The 21082-nt window shown below is 40.4% G+C and overlaps 1 protein-coding gene across 1 annotated transcript in view; it reads left to right on the plus strand.

The window, feature by feature from the left end:
- Positions 1 to 21076, plus strand: part of RAB31 (RAB31, member RAS oncogene family) — a 57674-nt gene extending 36598 nt beyond the window's left edge. Inside the window, exons 4-7 of the mRNA XM_057368924.1 lie at positions 1425 to 1496; positions 3350 to 3456; positions 6848 to 6957; positions 18732 to 21076. Of these exons, the coding sequence (XP_057224907.1) occupies positions 1425 to 1496; positions 3350 to 3456; positions 6848 to 6957; positions 18732 to 18829 (387 nt within the window). The 3' untranslated portion in view covers positions 18830 to 21076. The remainder of the gene's footprint in view (positions 1 to 1424; positions 1497 to 3349; positions 3457 to 6847; positions 6958 to 18731) is intronic.
- The last annotated feature ends 6 nt before the right edge of the window (positions 21077 to 21082 follow it).

Genomic DNA, 21082 nt, shown 5'->3' on the forward strand with positions numbered 1-21082 from the left:
AAATTTCTGTTGTGGTTTAGGAGCCTAAAAATTCTGGAAAGCACTTATTCCATTAAGCATGCAAGTAATAAAGCTACACAGTAAAACCCCAGAAAGCACACGTCTACCCAACTCCCTCAGGGATCTTGGCTGATCCCATTTCTTCCAACCACGCTTCTTGACTGATTCCTCTTTCTTTTCTCATCCTCTTTCCTGCTGTTTTCTCTTATTAATGAGCTCTCCCACCTGCCTCGCTCCCCAAAACACTTCAGCTCTTGACCATCTGTCACTGCTGCTGTGCATCCGTGGTGTTACAAAAGAGAGCGCCGACCTTGAGCTGGTGTGTGTGATCTGTGATGAATGGCTGACAGACTGGCGAGTGAGGCAGCGTTGCAGATAAACTCTCTGATACCTTGCACGTGGAGCAGCGAGARATGGGGAGGCTGCTGGGTCTGAACRCTCTGTCAGAAGRTGCAGCTCTGGGAAAAGATGCATCCTGCAATCTGCAGAAGTTTGCGGTGCAACACGTGGATCTGTGTGTGTTTGCTGGGCTGTGAGGTTCACACCCTGCCCTAATCTTTGATTTAGGAGCTGACCTCACTGACTAGCTGCAGCCTAATGTGCAGCTTTTGCAGATAGCTAAAAAAAAATAAATTATAAAATGGCTATGTGAGTGTAGTGAGGCTGAATGCATTTTCCAAGAAAGATTATTTTTGGTTTGGTTGAGACTAAGTTTAGTTGAGTCAGCAGAAAGACTGTTTTTTACTTCCTTTCTCTAATTGTAATTGTAAGCTGRAATTTTAAATCAGCTGCTTATTCAYTGSTAAATTATGAAAATTATGCTGTTCTTCAGTTGTTATAACAAACGTATTTATTTCTTGATTTTTTTTCCCTCAAAGAATGTTTTCTTTGAAACAAAAAGCTGAAGAGTAACTGCAACGATCAATGTTTTTTTGAAATATCTGCTGTAGTATGGGATAGGTAAACAAGACAGGTGTTCAGATTTTTCTGACAAGTTRATTGCCCAAGTCATTTGCAATGTTTTATAAAATTCAAACGCAAGCTGAATCCAGTCTTAGATGTACAAAGCAAGACTGGTTTTCCASGGGAAGGGGTTCATATGTCATGWGGTTAGATTCACATGCAGGTGATCKTCATGTCAAAACTTGTCCTYCAACTCCATGCCCTGTAGCAGAAAAGATGCACTGAACCAGTAAGTGCTGGATTTGTAAATTCGGTGGGATGGAGAACAGCAGAGATAAAGGAGGTCTGGCTGCTCTGTATTTGTGGAAAATGAGAGATGGGTGACCACTGATAAGGTCTGTTCCGTATGGGGTGAAAGAAAGCGGGTGGTCCTGCTATGGCAAGCCTTTGTGACCTGACAAAGCATGTGATAACTCTGATATATTGATGATACTTTGTGTTGGGGGTTTGTGTTCCAACAGTTTCACTCCTTGGCTCCCATGTACTACCGAGGTTCAGCAGCAGCYGTGATAGTGTATGACATCACCAAACAGGTAAAAAACACCTTCTGGATGCTTTTGGGCTGGGTTATCTCCTCTGCCTGGGCCCACCTTGTAGTTAAACCCCATAACTGCAGAATTTATTTTTCTGGGGTGTACATGCTTTGGTAGTTTGTGTAGATCTGGGTGGAGGTGTCCAACTGCCCTAAAATATTTTTTAAAAAAAGTCCTTTTTCTGTGTTGTTTTGATTTCATGTAGACTGCGTTTTGTCAAAGTTTCTTTGGATTTCCTCTGGCCAAGTAGAGCGAATTTATATCCTGCCATACCCCCTGCCACCACCTATGTTCTCTGTGTAGAGTTGAATTTTTACCACAAAAAGCAGCTGTTAGCTTTATCARCTGAGTAGAAATCAAGTTGTTTGCRTATTACTGATTTTAAAACTRATTATTTTTATCTAAGCATATCATTTCATGTTTGCATTGCAGGTCTCATGACTTAATTTAGAAAATGCTAATGAAATAATAAGAACTTTTGTCTCCACATCATTCATTTGGAATGAAAATTGTATTTTTGGATCCTGAACTCCTCTGGCTCATTTCTCAGGCAGAGGAGCCTAGGAGATTCCAGCTGAATGCCTCTTTCACTGCTTTTGGAAGAAACCCCTGCTGATAAAGCTGAGTTAGAGGCAGTGCTAATGGATGGATGGCCAGGACAGTTCACCAGCATTTTATTCCTTCCTTGCCAAGTGAATTATTTACTAGTGGGTTGAGAGGGCTGCTTTGGCTCCCCAGTGCATTAGTGTAATGATCTGTCACTGATGGTGGTGGTCACTGTTGTGCAGCAGTGCTGTTCTCCACTGCTAATTTGCCAGGAAAAGATGAGGAAGAGTGAATCATGCTGGATTGATTCTTTTGATTTTAATATCTTACAGCTGATCTTGTGATATATTGTAAGAATAAAATCTTGTTCTGCCAGCCTTTCTCCAAACTTATGTGGAACAACTCTCAGGATAAAAAGAGGATAATAGGAGAGGAAGGTCAATGTATATTTCACTTTATGATGCTTAATATTCAAAGTTAATCATTAAAGCAGAATGGAGCTTTTTGTTCCCAAATGACTGATAGTGCTCTACCATCAGTGATACTGATGCAGCTCTTGTTGATTTAGACACAACCCTTATGTGTTTTTCTGAAGGAAAAAAAAAGATTTGTAATATATCTGGGAGATCACTTTGTCAGTAATAATTTCAACCATGCATTATAATTAGAATCTCCAGGAACAAGTGTAATCTTAATGCTGCKACTTCACTAGTGTAAAGAAATAGAAAAGATTCTGTTAAAAGATGGGTAGCATCAGAGAGAGTTTGATTTTTGTGCTTGGAGGGGAAAAAAAGTCAAGTGGATTGTCACCTCTCTTCAGTTTCATGACTAAATTGGGGTTTACTGGACCACAGATTTGCAGAAATGCAGGAAGGTGGGCATCAGGTGGAAGCTCTCCTGGATATTTCCAAAAATATGACAGTGGTTGAGATAGGAAGCCACTGGACAGATGTGAAATTAGACAAATKATTAGATTTCCATTAAAAGTGAAGGAAATTAGTTACTGGATGAGCTGGGGTAGTTTCTTCATCATTGAAAATTTCRTCTTCAGTGCTGCTTTGGAGTGGAGACAAGTGGAGGTGGAAAGAGGGAAGCATCCAAGTTCAAGAATTAATTTGAAGAAGTCTTATGTCCTAGAGCCTGAAAAGCAAATTGCATAGACAGATAAATGATCTTCCAGTCTTGTGATCTGTATAATTATTATTGCAGTAGTACTGTCAAAGCTATGCTCCTCTACTTTAAAAAAACAGGCAAATAAATCAGCAGGGAGTGTGCTGGTAGCTTATTTTGTTATTTCTCTGATGTAGGATTCATTTCATACTTTGAAAAAGTGGGTGAAAGAACTAAAAGAACATGGTCCTGAAAACATTGTAATGGCCATCGCTGGAAACAAATGTGATCTTTCTGATATCAGGTAATGCTTTTTTGTTGTTGTTTTCATTGCAGTAACTATATTGTTTCTTTCYTTCAGGTAACAATTTTGCTTCATTGTTATAATAATATGTAATTTTGGCCACTTGTACTAACATCAGCATTCTAGCAATGCACAATGTCAACARCGACAGCACAACCTGAATTATGTGCTTTTTTAACCTCTCTTTTATTGCCTTTCYTCTGTATTTGTACAATCTCTACATCCTTTTATCTGCTGAATCATTGGAATGGAAAAGTGATCTCTTTTTATTTCCTCCCTTCCATTCGATTAGAAGGTGCAGAATATAGTAAGTGATGAGCAAAACCAGCAGTGTAAAACTAGGAGGGTGTGCAAGAGTTAGGAGAATATTATTCACAGAACTTTGAAAACTTTACTTTGCAACAATTGAAACTGTCTCATCATTCTGCATGTAGAAAGTGTATTTTTGGGTTTTTCTGGTAGCATAACCTCAAGTAAAACTTGTGTTAGTTCTGTGAAGCAAAGAGCCTCCTAGGTAAAAGGGGAAGGTTGTATCCACACCSCTGCAGAAGAGCTGAGATGACACTRTTWGRAATGAGGGTGAAGCTAGAATCACTCTTCTGCTTTTAAGCTCTATTTTGGWTTTGCATTTATCCTTTCAGGAAATGGAAGCACGTTCTGCTGTTCAGCAGTGATTCTGTGTATCAGTCCATTATATCTTGCTTCATCTCTGAGTCCAAACTCAGTGATCATATTTGCTGCTTTCCCCTGACGACCTCATAGGCTCTCTGGTTGTTCAAATACATCCCCATGTGTTTTGTTATCATCACTTTGGCCCAGATTCACCAGAGCTCTGGGGCATGTGTGTAACTTCGAGCAAGTGCTGCAGTGCTTTATTGAATCAAGGCTGGCACAAGGGTTTGACTTCTGTGGGTTTTGTTTTGTTTTGTTTTGTTTTGTTCTCCCCTCTGCCCCTCTCAGCCATGAACCAGCACAGAGCTGCAACTCACTGCTTTCTGTAGTGCCTGATTTTGGCAAATTGCTGGTTTTTGTCGGGCTGAGAACCAGGGACACAGAKGTACTGGCATTTCCTACATGATTTTGTGATACGCTGGTCTGTATTGCTGGGTGAAACCGAGTCCTATAAAAATAAAACTTTCCAAATAGGAGGGAACAAAAAAGAAGAAATGATGATTATAAAAATAAAACCAAAAGCCTAACAGTTAGCACAAATCAGGGGTTTTGGTTGTCCTGACAGTAACTTTTAAATTTATTGCCTAAGTGTTGCCAGCGATACAGTTGTCGTATTAACTCAAGAGTAGTAAGTTTGGAGATGGTGACAAACATCAGCAACTGCAAATGAGTTCATTACCAGCCCTCTTCCTCCCTTTGGAAGCATTTGCCATGACAGCAAGCTTTTGAATGCTGTTGCACCAGAGGCAGCTTTAAGTCTTACAAAAATCCTGCATCCCAGAAATGTTGTGGAAGTRCTGGGGTTCTTCACAGACCAGCTTTGATCTGTGATCTTCCCACCATATTATTATCAACGAGACTACCTGTAGTTTAATGATTGCTGATCATCCAGTTCTTGCTCTTGTTCAGCCGGTGTAGCTCTTCTTTGCACAAGTYGTTTTGCTGTGTGAATGATCCTCATTGTACTCCATGAGCTGATGTCTCTTAATCTTTTTGGTTTTTATGGGAGGACTTATTTCCTCCCATAATTACGAGTAGTTTTGGTAGTATTTTTTTAATGCTGTTGTTCTTTCTGCATCCCCCAATCTTTTTTCTTTCTGAAGTTACCCAGTGAGGTCCTGTGAAAGAGATTATGGTGGAAAAACAGAGAGTAGACTACCTTATATGTCACATATTTTCACAGTTCTTCCAGAAGGCTGATTGTTTATGCAATGCATGCAGCTGTATGCATTTTCTGTCTGCTTTATGTCTTCAGATTTACTTCAGTAAAAATGGTTTTCGGTGAAATGTGTCACCAATTTATCAGATTGTTTCCAATGAGCAGAAAATACACATGCCTTTGGGCACAGAGAATTTAAAAAAAAATATAATGTGAGCACAAGGAGCAAGCTGCTGTTTGTATGCATTTTTGGCATCTCYCCTTGGTGTTGCAGAGCTTTTGGCAGATGTTTTGCTGGATATCAGAGATAGCTTTGTTTAAGACCAGCGTGAATAGATGCAAAAGAGGTCAAGCTGACCCAGTTCAAGTTGGTTTGATTCTGCCATCTCTGTGAGTTAAGAGATAACGTAAGGAGGAATTMATGTATTTCTCATAGTCATTGACCAAGTTACTCTCCTTGTTTAGTATCTAAAATTTAGTTTTGAGCTGCCAAGATGTATTTGGGAGACTTAAGGGTCACGTTGGTTTTCCTTCATGTTGTTAATAGGGTATCAGCAATTCTTGGTGCTCTATTGAAGTAAATTTCTTYTCCACTTTGAAGGAATTTCTGCAGATAGGTGAGCAATTTTATCAAGTATAAAGCCTCATCTTTGAAGATGAAGGGATTGAGTGCACCCTCAGCAGTTTGCTGATGACACCAAGCTGGTGTGCTTGACACACTCATGGTGGGAGCAAATGGTGTGAGGAGTCTTTGGATTGGTACATTGGAGCTGTGGGGTGAAATAGTTGGTACAGGTTCTGCTGTTGCTCAAAAATCAGGAATGGAGGTGGTTACAGACAGCAGCAGATTTGGCATTGCCACCTGGCTCAGGCAGATACAAGGCCAGCAAGGGGTTTGCTTGTTTAGAGATCTCTTGCAGGTTGTAAACTGCATYTGCCAGCTTTTGATGTATAAAGTGTTGGTTGCAAAATGAGGGCGTTCCACTGGTGATTGTAAGATGGTGCCACTTTGGTGACATGGCACAGAATGGTGTCCTTCCCCAGTGAGCTGGCACTCACAGATTGCTGTTGCTGATGTGCTCCAAGTCAGTGGCTTYCATATTTATTTCAAAATCTCTTGTTTCCTTGCTGTTGCAAAGACCAGCGCTCCTGTTATCTTGCTTTCTTTGTACAATGATTTTACTGTTTTTGTCCACAGCAGTCGTGCCCTACCTTGTTTGAACATTTGGCGTGTGGAGAGGGCTTTTCTTATCAGAGTCAAACATAAAATACAAAAAAGAGTGGTTTTCTTAAATTATCTTCCTTTTCTCAAGGCATGGATTTAGCAGCAAGTCCCAGAAATCTGCAGATCAATCCATTTTGTTGAAATTTTTTATATAGGTGAATACGACGATCTAAATGCCATATGAAGAAAAATAGTACTACTTTTACAGAGAAGAAGAACATATTAATGCTCTTCTGATCAGGCGTTTTCTGGTGTTGTTTGGATTTTTTCTTAAAACTAACTTYTTTAAAAATTCAGTTTCTTTCATTTGTAAATGTTTTAATTTTTTTTTTCAGGGAGGTTCCTATGAAGGATGCCAAAGAATATGCAGAATCTATAGGTGCAATTGTTGTTGAAACCAGTGCAAAGAATGCTGTTAACATTGAAGAACTTTTTCAAGGAATAAGTAAGTAAATGTTCCCTTTAATTAATTAATTTTGATTGTTTAGAGGTTTTCTGAAAACAGCTGTCTGTTTCAGGTCTATAAACTACTTCCCCAAGGACACCCATAAATCCTGCTGAGCCTCTGGTATGGCTGCTGTTTATGCAGATGTAAACTAAGAGCAACTTTGAATATACCAGAGCAAAACTGTGGATACAGAATAACCCTGCTCCTTCTAAATCTGTGCAAAAATCCTGACCTGGGTCACACCTGCAGTTTCAGACCAAGCCTGCTGTRGAGGCCATACTTTTGATCTTATTATCAAGTTGCTAAAAACTTAAATATTGATAGATGCTCCTGGAGGGCATTGATAAATAGAAAGTAGTCATTGCAGTGGAATACATTAAAAAAAACCCAAACAGAGAAATTCTTTCCAGGCCTTCTAAACATGAAGAGACTGTCACTTGTCATGAGGAGAAGAAAAATGGTCTTTTTCAGTTTGCCTTCCAGGGCTTCCAGTGCTGGTCACTGATGTCAAGTGGGAAGGACCTTGCAGGCTGGAAGGGACCTCACAAGACCTCCTGCTCCACAAAGGCTTGGTGAATTCAGAGCAGGTTGCTCAGGCCATTGTGTGTCTGCCCCTGAGCAGAGGGARCTTCCACAACCTCTTTGGGAAGTTGTTTAAGTAGTCCTCATARTGACATCCCCACATCAAGCCAGAACCTATTCTGATTCAATTTATGGCCACYGTTGCTCCTTGCCCTGTGCCTCACTGAAGAGCCTGGTCCAGTTTCTCAGCAGCCCTTCCCCTGGGTGCTGACAGGCGGCTTTGTGGTCCACCAAAGCTGTTTTGCCCCCAGGCTGAGCTGGCCCTGTTTTCTCAGCCTCTCCTCACAGGGCAAATGCTCCWGACTGCCTTGCCKCCCTCCTCTGAGTTTGTGCCAGCTTGTCAACATTTTTCTTGTGTTGTGGGGTCTGAAGCAWGTGTGACCCAGCTGGTGTTAGACCACATCTACAAGGGGATCACCCCTTTGCCTGATGCTCTGTCYTGGCTCTATGGGCTGCTGCTGGCTGYCTCTGCTGCCAGAGCGTKCTGCTGGCTCRTGCTCAGATTGCTTCCCTCAGGTCCTTTTTGGCAGGGCTGCTTCCCAGGCAGCCATTCCCCAGYCTCTCTCACAGCCAGGGGCTCTTCCTTCCCACAAGCAGGGCTTGGCATTTGTCCTTTCTGAARTGTGTAAAGGCTCCTTTTGACCCATATCTGCCTCCAGCCTTGGGCCCTCCGAAGAGCAGCCATGCCCTCAAGGATACTGAMTGCACCTCTGAGCTGGGTGTCATCTGAGGGCTGAATTGGGTTTCTGTTTCTTCATCCTTCAGGCTCTGATGAAAGTTATTAAGCAAGGTAACTGGCCTGAGAGCTGACCTTTGAGTCTGAAGCTCCAGCCAGCTGCTCACACAGCTAATGGTCTTCCTATCCAGACTGTAACATCCCAACCTGGACATAGCAGGATGTTGTAGGGACAAGCATTTGACAAATATATGTATATTGCCTTGCCAAAATCAMGATAAAAAACATCCAGAGCTCTCCTAGTTATGCTGTGACACAGGGCAACCAGGATGGCTGGGCGTTCTTAACCCTTGGTAAATCCATCCTGAGTAGTCCTGGTCACCTTCTTCACCTTCTTGTGCTCAGAACCAGCTTTTCAGAGGATTTGCTCTGCAGTTTTCCTAGGAAACAAGTGAGGCTAACCAGCATGTAGACCCATGGCTTGTTATTCCCCTTTTTGAAGACGGAGATAACATTCACCTTGCTCCACAGCCTTTCAAAACCAACAGATAAAGAATGGCCTTGCTCCCTGTGCGTCCTCAGGCTTGTATAGGTTAAGATTTCTTAACAGCTTTGTGGTCTGATCTTCTTCCACTACTGGTGTTCTCTCCTCTCACAATCCTGTTCTGGGATGCAGGGACCTAGAGAACAGCATGTCCAGACATTCAGCCTTGTTTCAATGAAATTACTTTATTTTATTTTATTTTATTTTATTTTATTTTATTTTATTTTATTTTATTTTATTTTATTTTATTTTATTTTTAAAAATTTGATTTAATTTAAATTAATTTAATTTTATATTTTTTAATTTTATTTTTATTTTTAAAATACATTTTATTTCTTTTATTTCACATATTTGTGATGAGCTGATATTATCTACCACACTTCGCCTGAGATGGGACCCGTTCAAGTGTTTGCTTTGCTTACATGGGATGTGTTTTAAAGGGTTAATGAGAACCAGTATTCCTAGAATACACCACYATTCTTTTGCCTCCTTTTGGAAGGAAGGTGTGTGCCACATGGCTGTCTGGAGGAACTGGTTCTTCCCTGTGATAGTTCACTTGTTTGTCTGCATCTGATGGCTGCGGATGTTTTCGCCGAGGAACTCATTCTTGCCACGTAATTAGATAATTAGTTTCCATCTTTGATAGGCGTTGCTGCAGCTGGCGGTGTGCACCGTCCCTAATAATGAATATAATAGACGAGGAAAATCAGCTAAATTAAGTTTAGTATGAACTAGATACCCAGGCAAGTGCACTTAATTCCACAGGCAATTACTTCTATATATAGAAATATTTGGTCTCAGTGGATCTACTTGTGACCTTATCAAGCATTCAGCAGAGAGAAAGGAGAGAGTGTTGGTGTAGAGTATGTTTCTAGAAATGTAGTGGAAACAAGTGAAAAATGCTTGATTAGCAGTAGAATTAATTAGTAGGATGGTGACTGTGCGGGGTTATTGATAAGTAACTTTCCGATGTTTTACACCACATCAGTCTTGGCACAATTTCCAAAAGAATCTGTCTCTGCCCATGTTGCATAGCAGCATTTCTGCCCTTTCAGGGTATGAAATCCTCCTGTGGCCATGTCTCCTACCCTGCTGACTAATTTGATTTGTGTGGTGCCCTAGCAGTCACGCTGCAGCTTTAGTTTTGCTCTCATGCTGCCTGAGAGCTCCTGCCCTTCTCCTTGTGCTGCTCCAGAAGGGCATGGTGCAGCTCCCTGGCCTCTGAACAAGGAAGCAGCAATTTCTGTTTACCTTGGACTTTGCAGGTAGACTGCATGTATTGAGTATTTTACAGCTTAGATTTGGAAGGAATTCCAGCATGTGTGGAGAATTTCTGTATTAAATCSTSCTTGAAATCAATAGCYCATGCAGAAARGGTAGACRTYATTTTAYTTTAGCTAAAAAATGTACTTTCTTWTTTCCTATGCTTTTCRTTTCCCAGGGGCATTTTAATATAYAAATTTTCCCTTCCTGAGGTGTCTAACGACTCTCTCTTTTCCAGTGACAGTGTRGTGAATGGAGAGAAATAGTATAATGGAAGAAATGTGCTCACAGTGATAGACAGAAGGCGTAAAGAAAAAAAGGAGAACTKGGATGCTTTGTTGACAGCCAGATAAATCTTGGGAAAATTACAGAGATTATAGAAAGATTGCTTCATTTCTAAGGTTATTATATTACATTGTGCCTAAAAGATTTTTTTAAAGTAAGTTTCTCTCCAATTTGAGGATTTGGCAGCTTCAAGGGATGTCTTCATAGCAAAGTCTCAGCACAAATCTATGGTCCGTAATTTGTCTCAAGAAAATACAAGATGTGAAAGACTAGAATCAGTTAAAAGTTTCTGATTTTTTGAAGATGGGTCAAATTTSGCAGGAGAGGTACTCTGCAGTCGCTGGACTTGGGCAAATAAGGCTGAGGAGGCAGACTGAGCACAAGAGTCAGCAAGGTCAGTGTTCTCTGTGCTGGGGAGTTTGCACTGAGCTGAGAGTAATGGGCTGCAGCTCCTGGGTTCTCTTATGCCCAGGGGATTTCAAATGGTAAGCCACTGCACTTAGCCTGGGTTTGTTTAGCAGTGCCTGGCTGAAGGCTTGCTGTGATTGTGAAATATCACRTGACTGATTTATGTCCCTGTAAACATGAAACAAATATTTTTAATACAGTTGTATATTCCTCACTTGAGCTAATTTTTCCCAGTGTCTTTCTTTAAAGGTTTTTGACATATAAGAGGCTTAACAGTTTAGTGKTTTTCCATTTGTTCCAGTAGTTCTTTTTTAATTGGTGAGTTTCTATAGGAACAAACGTTATTAACTTTTTATTCCCAGCCTTAAAAGAATCATAGGCACAGTGGCTCCTTGTCGCTGGTTTATACTTTAGCAGCAGCAAAAATGCCAGGAATGTATTATACAATAGCAGTATAATAAAGTTGTGCCTGTGCAGGGGGTCATACCAGTTCTGTATTGCCCCTGCTTGTTTGTGGGACTTTAGCCCACTGACCTTTGCTTGTGCCTGGCTGGTTTTCAAAGACTAAACGAGCTGCGCTGTGTGCACTATCATTTAGTGGCAATCATACCCTTGCAATTTTCAGACACCTGTTCATTTATCAGCTCCAATAAGCCTTAGTTCCCTTACTAAATCTGGTGCAYGCCCAGCTGTTTCTCTGCAGCCTGTGTGTGTTACCTGCTACCTCAGTGGGAAGGTGCCCCAGATACGGAGGAGCAGRTTACGTAAAAGCCGCCCTCGGTGCGCGGCAGAGCCGAGGCTGTGCCTCCACAGTTAATGCCAGGTGCATTGGGAGCTCCAGAGGGGACAGGCAGTGGGACAAGCAGCCAGGAAGAGTGCCTGGACAAGGGAAAAGTGACATAAACTTGTGCTTAAATAAAACAAACAAAAAAATGTTAATGGCGTGAGTTATTTTCTTTAAAGTCTGGAAWATCATAGGACCGTGGAATGGTTTGGGTTGGAAGAGACCTTAAAGATCATCTCCCCCACCATGGGCAAGGATGCCATCCAGGGGATCAGGTTGCTCAAGGCYCCATCCTGCCAAATGAGAGATCAGTGTGGTACCAAAGGGGGCAAGATTGAAGCATTTCAGCATTTCTTCTGTTGAGGGTGAGAAGGAAGTGGGGAAGAAGATTATCAGAACCACTCTATGGAGAGTATGAAAGAGTGGTTAGCACGCTCGGTGTTTCTGATGCTCGTACTACAAGGAGAGACAGGCTGATGTTTAAAAATCTAGATAAGAGAATTCTTCCTAGATGAGGCTTCCTAATTAGAGCAGAGTTTCTGTCTAGGGATTCAACCTTTCATGTGGTAAATGCTCAGTTATAAGTGTATGAAGCTATTGATTTTCTGATGCTTTGCCAGCAGCTCATATATTGAATATTTAATGTAACCCAAATACTTGTTTCCTAGAAATACTGGGAGATTAAAAAAAACCCAAATCAAACTCAATCTCTAGAGTTTACAGTTTAACCAGCTGTATACTGGACAAACTAAAAAGGAAGGTGTGAAGTGTCTGTGGAATGGGGAACGATCATTTCTGGCAGACATTCAATGCTTGCACTGACTCAGATGGACTTGAACGGGTGGAATTGCAGATGGATAGTYTTCAAGCTTTGTGAGTGATGAGTATGGTAGTTCTCATCATTCTATCTGCTGATTTGCAGATACCTGATTTTGAAGAGGTCTATGAAAGATAYTTTAAGAAAAGAAAGTACATCTGTGTTACAAAGAAATTTACATATGCCAATTTTTAGGGTAGTCCAAACTCATAATTGGATTATTGTAGGGGGTTTAAAAGGTTGGAAGAACATTGTCCAAACTTATTTAAAATTATATTCTTTTCAGTTTATGCTCCCTGTGTTCTAGGTTTAGTTCTCCTTTTGCTTTCAAACTTTAGTGAATGAAGCAAAACTTAATGACCTTTGGACTATTACTAAAGTTAAACATGTGAGGTACTGGATTTCTATCCAACCAAGGAAACCTCTTCAATGTAAACTAGTAATAAATAAACTGACACAGCCCAAAATTAATTACAGCAGGACCTTGAATCAAGGTTGGTTCTCTTAGTAATTAAAGTAATTAGGAATACTGTTGTTTACTTTCATGCGTGCAAGATTTAAATATTTGTTTGGTTTTTTTTTCTGGAGATTTTAATTAAATGAGCAAAATGTAGTTRTATTACTGCTTCCCTTAGCAAGAACTTGTGTCAGCAATCTATGCTTTTGCTTTAATTAAAACCAAACCAAACCAAACCAAAGCCTTTCTTTTCTTGCATGGAAATGCTGCTGGCTGTGCTAWTAGAAGTATTAAAATAATTGCAACTTAACTATGTTTAGTTATGCAATAGATTTTACTGTAAAATTTATTGTGTTCCCTTGCATAAAAACTTACAACATGAGTAAACAGACATCTCTTTCAGCTGGGGAAATCTTAACCTTGCTGTAAGTATGGGGAGGACAGAAACTAGAGATGGACTAGTGAGCCAARCTTTATAGCCCATATGGGAAACTTCTACGTAACCACTGAAACGGGTTTGAAAGCATGAAATAATTTGGGGACATATGAAGTGGGACTGTCTTAAGTCCTACAAAACTTCAAAAACTTGGATCAGATGTATCTGCTTCACTCTGCTGTGCCTTCACAGATGACTGTTCTTTATTAATGAGGTTTGCAGGGGCTCATCTTGCTGTGATGCAGCTGGCAAATTTGAGGAGGAGGTTCTGGCCATTGTAGAGCTGTTGCACCACTGCTTGAAGAAGTTAACCTTTTTTCAGGTGAACCATTGGAAAAGCTCACCTGACCTCTGACAGCTATGAGGCTGCTGCTCTGGGGCAGAGTGAAATGGATTTCACCTTCCTCCAGCCCCCTAAAAATTGTGCTGTACATGTATTTCAGGAAGATGGAAAAAAAGGCACAGAAGGACACTGCGTGGCGCTCTGAATGCTTCTTATCTTTAGCACAATTGTTGTTGTATTAGATAGACGTACTCTGCTTCTTGAATGGCTTGAAGCTGTGTCAGGGGAGGTTTAGGTTGGATATCAGAAGTTTTTTCACCCAGAGGGCGGTTGGGCACTGGAACAGGCTCCCCAGGGAAGTGGTCGCAGCACCAAGAGCTCAAGACAAAGCTCAAGAAGCATTTGGACAGTGCTCTCAGGCACATAGGGTGACTCTTGGAGTGTAGGGCCAGGAGTGTAGGGCCTGTGTAGGGCCAGGAGTGGGACTCAATGATTCTTGTGGGTCCCTCCCAACTCAGCACATTCTGTGAGTCTTTGGGACTTGTCTTGATCATCTGGATGTGCCAGCTCAGGTTGATCRCAACACGTTTCCACACCGAGTGAATTACCTGTTCGATGCTGTGTTGGGTTTGTCCCTTTGTCAGCATGGTAACAGCTGAGAGTTTTTTACTGAGCCTTACCCTCAGCTTTAAGGCTGATCCCAGCCTTTCTTTTTATCCAGCCTTTTACCAGTCAATGATGAAACCAGTTTCATATTAAAATACCCAAACAAGAGCAAAAAGCTCATCTCTGAGCCTGTTTTTTTTCTGAGCTAGTGGATGTCACAGCTTCCARCTGGAACATCACATTCAGAAAGGAACAAGGAGAGCAGCTTTTATTGCTGTGATGATGCATCCTGCTTCCAGCTGCAGCAGAATAATCCCTGTCTGCCTTTCTTCAAGTTCTGCTCACTGAGCTGTTACCCAGTACCTGTTGTCTCTCTTGCCTCTCTGCTCCAGTTTTCATTTTTCTTCATTCCCATTTTGTTTATCTCTTGTTCCACCCTCCCGTTTCCCAATCTCTTTGCCTCTGGCACTCTTAGAACAGCAACGCCCACAGTGCTGATTAATCTCTTAACAAATCTCAGATTCAGTAGCAGGAGTTGGAACTCTACCAGGCTTTGGAGAAGACTCTGACCTTCATCCTGGGCTGCCTCAGCCCAACTTAAACATGCCACAAAGGATGCAACTGCTTTAGTGCTTTTCGTTTGCTGATCTGGATGATTCACTTTGGAATTGTGACAATTTCTGTGACCCTACATTTGAGCAGTCTCTTGTGACGCTTTTTATTTTGCACACCATGGTGTGTTTACTGGAATGAGAGAATGGAGGACACCGAGACCTCTCCAGGAATGTGCAGAGGTGGATGGTTACAAACAGTTCTGTTGCAYAAAATCTGTGAAACATTGTCTGAACCTTAGTGAAATGAAACCAAAATATATAATTATTTGTTTAATAATACAAGTGCAAAATCAAATTTTAAATTGCACTCAGCAGCTTACTCTGTAGGAATATCAGCAATAGGAACCATATGGGACTTCTATACCATCTCAGTAATATTTTATCCCCGAGTTCCTCATTTCACCAGTTTAGCTGCAGAATGATTAAATAAATGTACGTGCATTCTCTGTGATTAACTCTTTAATCTGGAATCTTAAAACACACTCCTGGTGATCTTTGGCAAGCTGGTGAGTTCTGTCCTGCTCTGCAAAACAGGGCGAGGACTATTTGTGGTCTAGTTTGTTCTCTTAAATTAAGCAAGAGATGAGAACAGGTTGTCCTCAGAGGGTGTGGATGCTCCATCCCTGGAAGTGTTCAATGCCAGATTTGATGGGACTYTGAGCATCCTGCTTTAGTGAGTGACATCTCTGCCCATGGTAGATGATCTTTAAYRTCCTTTCCARCCCAAGCCATTCTATTACTCTAGGAGTTCAATCTCTCATGGTCCTTCTGAGCTGATTCTGTCTTACCAAGCAGTCTTCAGTTTGAAGAGGAATTGCCTTAATGTTTTTTTTTTTTTTTTCCTCAGCATGAGAATTGCAGGGCTGGATGTCAGCACTGCTGCTCCTTTCTGGCATAAACTGCATGAAAGAAATAACCTACTGTCATTAATTTATGGTTATCTATATTAATTTTATTGCTCTGGAACAGAGACTATGGATGCCAGTGAGATACAAATTTTAAATGAGTATATACTTTCCAAAATTAATTCAGTTTGTGACCTCTGTTGATCCTGACTCAGTGCCAGCTATATTTGAGTTGGTGTCAGCAATATTGATGTTATATTTTTCGGGAGCTGAATGACAAGATGAGATGATCACAGTGCTTTTAGGTGGCAGTAGTGATTGAGCTGGGTTAGAAGCAGGAAGTGCAGATGCAGCCTCAGCGTTTCACTGCTCATCCTTAGTGTTTGCTGCTGCTTAGGYCTTTCTCTGTTCCAGTGCCTACTGTCAGGGAGGCCCAGGGAAAGACAGTAAGACAGAGGAGATTTCTGACTGTTTTATTCACTTTTCCTGATACCTGATGAAAATTCACTGTGTCATTTGCTGTGGAGCTGGTTCTCAGATGTTAGACTGTGTTTTATGCTCCAAGATAATTATTCCTGTCCTGGTAAAAGCTGCTGGGGCAGGGATGTCTTGTTACTAAAATTATTTAACTTCAACGATTAATTTTAATAATTCTGGTAATAATAGAAATAATATGTGACAGAAGAACCACCTACTGAAAAAATGTTCTCAAACTTGAAAAATGTAAAAGTTTAGACTGTTTAAACATTTATTTCCTTGCATTGAGTTCAAGAAGGGGCTGGTGGTATCAAAACAGCAGAAAACGTGCTTAGTTCCTGACAAACAGTACTTAAGTTCAAAGGCCRGAATAACTGACCAGCAAACAGGACTAGAGATTTTTTAATATCTTTATTATGTATAATTGTTATCTGTGTGGGTTTTATTGTTTYGAGAAATTAATTAAATGTGGGTGATTCTAAACAACATATATTGTGTTCTGGTCTGAACTGGACAAACTGCTTGCTGACCTTGAAGCCTGCAAGGTTTTTTCTCCAAAGATAAGTTTGCCTGCTTCTTGGCATACACATCAAGACTACTGTAGAAAAGRCTTGAAACTCTTAAGAAATACAAAAAGCTGAATGAAAAACAAATAGAAATAACATCTTTGTTTAATGCAGGGTTCTTAAATGAAAGCTAAGCTACTTTGCACATTAAAGCTCTCCTCTTCCAAAGTTACTGTTTAAAGAACCAGATGTTTAGAGGGTGTTTGCTTAATGGCAGATTATGCAAAGCATGTCTGTGGGTTCCAGGTTTTTTAGCTGCAGTGTGCTCTGCCTGGGTCCCATCGGCAGGGTTTAATTGTGCTGGGACTGGGCTGAAAGCACTTTGGAAATAGTAGTTACCTAACACCGAAGTTCCCCACAGGTCTCTATGACGACAGCATTACCTTCTTGGAAAGCCTCTCACAGATACCATGTTCTTCCTATTCCCCAGAGTTTTGAGAATGAGTGGATTCTCTTTGTCTCCAAACAAAGCCAACAGAACTAATGCATGTAACAGCTGGGTCTATAACTACCTATTCTGCTTTTTATTTTACCTTACARACATGAAGTCCAAACAGAATGTTAAGCAGGATGTGGAGCTGATATTTTTGTGACCCAAATACAGTTCAGCATTGTAATGTCAGTGCTTATACATGCTTTGGCCCTCAAGATACACATTTTTCACTCTGCTGGACCAAATTCAGTATCTTTACCTTAGTAATGTGAGGATTTTTCCCTTTCTCATTCAGTCGTACAAACACGCAAGATTATCTGCCTTAAAAGTTACACATTTCTTGTACAGCATACCTGTGCAGAGCTAACTAAATAAGAGAAAATTTGAATCTTGGCCAAAGGTAATTTAAGGACAGGTTTTACAGATCAAATTTTGCTGTTTGATTTCGTTGGGATTGGATTTTACCTGAATGCTTTGAACTCGCCCACCCACAACCACTCCCCCAAATAAATTGTAGGACTCAGGCTTCAGCGTAGCTACATAATTCATAGAACATTTGGTAAGGGAGAGCTGTGAATAACTGAAGCGAAGGATGGGGAAATCCAAACTGTAAAATCCACCTGGATTATGATGAGCTGCTCACAGGAATTCTTATGTTCTCTGRAAGTGGTATATAAGAAACAAATGTTAAATATTTTAACTCATGTTATTTAACGTGGGTAATGGTATAGCCAGGAATAATTCATAAAAAAATAGGTTCGGCTTCAGAAAAAAAAAAWTTAGGAAATCCACAAGGGATGAGAAAGTATATTACCATGGCTGTGAGATCTCAAGGTACTGATGGAGAGYTCACACCAGGGTTTAATGGAAAATCCAGGTGCACACCAGAGACACAGGATGGATTGGACCTGGAAGAATATTTTTTTTCCATTCATAATTCATACTATTAAGCACATTGTCTGTTGTCCACTGATAGGAAGCCAGTTAGACAAAAGATGCAGCAAAACTAAAAGGGCACACAGAGGAGGGAGTTGGAGTGGTGCCCTTCTGCCCCAGGAGAGAACTCTGGCTCTCCTRTAACAGCTGAAATTCTTTCAAACACTTCAAATAATTACTCCATGRGGTGATTAAAAAATCAGGAGGGTTTGCAGGGGAAGGGGTGGTGTTAAGTAATTGAAGCTGTCACCTGGAAAGACATGGGTACCCCTAAAAAGGAGGAAGGGATTCAATGCAAAAAACAGATCTGTTTTCCTTTCTCAAGTATACGTATCATGTGTTTAGTGACAGTGCTTTGTAGAACTCCAGCGTGCAAGGACTAAAAGCCATGCAGATTTAGGACAGGCACAATCTCATTAATCCTGCACCATTCACGTTTAAGTGGAATTAGGAGAAAGATGAGAATTTTCCTTGTCTAAGTTGTAAGGTGCTCAGTAAGATAACTATTTTTTTAAATACATGGATAATATCATTTCAGTGTACTTCATGCCTTCTCAATAGCCTTATTTCATGTATTTTTTTAATGTGAAAATCTTTTCTCATGAACAGTGTACAAGAAAAAATATTCAAGGAATGGTTGTTTTCTTAAGTTTCACAGATGTAATTCTTAYGCAAGCTAAATTCTTCTAATTGTTTCTTGCATGTGGTGTTGTTCTTATATCAGGAAAATTGAATTCACTGTCTCCTCATGTGTTTCAGGTCGGCAAATTCCACCCTTAGATCCTCATGAAAACAGTAACAATGGAGCAATTAAACTTGGAAGGCAGACTTCACAGACGGGTAGGCGGTGCTGCTGACCCAACTTGATCTTTTTAGATTTACTTGAAAAACAGCACCATTTTCTTTTTTTTTTTTTTTTTCACTGAGAAAGGACTTTATGATCTCAGTGACGTGGCTCCTTATCTTGAAAGCAGTAATTTCAATACTTCCCATGAGCAATAACGCAAGGACCAGAAGCACAAGGCTTTACTTCAAAGGGATTTTGCAAAACCCAGTTGGAAAATCCTCTCTAATATCCTGTCAAAATTACAATGTCAGAGTACTCTGATTCTCTGTTTAAGCCAGTGACTGTTCTTTTTTTTTCAATAAAAAGATCAGTTTATATATAAAATTCAGATTTGCTGCAAAAAATTATCTTTTTACATTTGCAAAGTGGACTTGGCATGTTTTTAGAATTTTCTCTGTAATAATAGGCTGAAAAAAAMCCATAAAACCTGAATTTTGGCTTACGATTCCTCTGCCATCTTTTTAGCTGGACTCTGCTTTACTATTTTTCTAAATCTGCAGCTTCATCTCCTACTTTCAGTAAACATCAGCAAGAAATGAACTGAATTTGCTAAGTGAAGAAAAAAAATGGATCCAAAGGATGAGCGAACGCCGGTTTTATGGACTAGAAGTCAAAATCTGTGTCAGGAAGTGCTGTGTATGTGGAAGAAGGAGTTGTCATGAAGGAACAACTGCTGGACCCTGTACAGTTCCAGTGTGCTCCAGAAAGAAGTGAAAATACTGCCACTGTGCTGACTGGAATGGTTCCCTGTGCAGGGTGGGGGCTTCAGTAATGACAGAAAATGTAAAAAGAGCATAAATACAGGTTTAATCTCCACTGCTTACCTGGGTTCCTCCAAATGTGTGCCCCAGGSCARAGTTGTCTCTGTTCAAAGTTGCCTRTTCCTTGGTTTATAAAAGAGGGTGCCACAGTGCCAATTCCTCATGGTCTCACTGCAGTGCTCCAAGAGGTGTTCCAACCTCCAAGGAACGATAATTCTGTACAGAAACGGTGTTAAGAGAGCACAATATAATTTTTGGGGTTAGAGGCTGGAATCTAATAAAACAAACGTGAGTGTTTGCTTGCAAATGTAATTCCCTGAATTTGTGGAATAGTCTCCTCAATTGTGTGGGGATTGGGTGTGGAAGACACATTGTGTGATATCTTTGAAGCATGGTGCACTTGGAAATGCAGTGTAGGAAAAAGTTCCTACAGAGGGTTATGAACTAGAAATAATACAAAACTGTGTATGTTTTCCATTTCCATCTCTTGTGAATGTGTGTGACTGAGWTGATAAAATCCAAATTTATCTTTTTCATCAATTTCAGTGGAAATGGGAATTAGAGTAAGAAATGCTGGATTCAACACCAGAGCCCAGCCTGCATTCCACAACATTAATTTGCTCTCTTATGAGGAAAATTATCGTCACTGCACATTTTCAGGAGGGCTTATGAAAAGCAAACAAAAGGGAAAAATAACTTTCCACAATAAATCATGAGCAGACAGCCTAGAGCGTGGTTTCCGTGTTGATACATAAAAAACCCAGACCTTATTGGCTGGTTGTGAGATTGCTTTGATAAAATGTCACTAATTGTTAGGGCTTGAAACAGAGCCAGATAAAATCAACAGGAACATTTTGTCTCCAGAGGGTTTGGAGTAGTATAGGTGGGAGACATCCCTCTGGATTTTATCCAAGAATCTACACTGCATTGTATTTTCATATGTAATGAATTTCTCCTGCATTTTGGCCTCCTTTGAAAACGCTCTTACTAGAAAATACGCCCTTGGATATTTTGGGTAAACTTTAAGTTTTCAGCTGTGCTGATGTATGATCCATGTCTCTGAGTCATTKCATCAGGGTTATTTAAGTGAAAATTCAGTAATCTTTGTTGTTGATAGCTGGGGAGGGAGATAGGCTGCTATAGGGAACATTTAATTCCATCCTGCTTCAAGCAAGTCTGCCAGGGATGTCTGGCTCTTTCACTTGGCTGGGGAGGGAGAAGCTTAACCTGGCCTTCAGTGCTAAGGAAATACCAAACTTACAAACATCATAGATTCATACGTTTAATGGGGTCTATGACCATATATGGTCCAATGCTGGCAGAGATCTGATTCCTTCTAGGTAAAACCCAGTAAGAGGYTAGACCAGTTACCCAGAAAACAAGGTGAGATTGAACCCATGTTATTAAAGGTGTCATAAATTTTAGTTCAACCTATAGCAGTTATCCATAATTGATTTTTAAACTTTTGTAAATCATTGTTCCTTTTGGTTTTTTATTTGGTG

This window comes from Malurus melanocephalus, unplaced genomic scaffold, assembly GCF_030028575.1.
Source record: "Malurus melanocephalus ecotype Western Australia unplaced genomic scaffold, MMel_1.1 scaffold_99, whole genome shotgun sequence".
Classification (NCBI taxonomy): Eukaryota; Metazoa; Chordata; class Aves; order Passeriformes; family Maluridae; genus Malurus; species Malurus melanocephalus.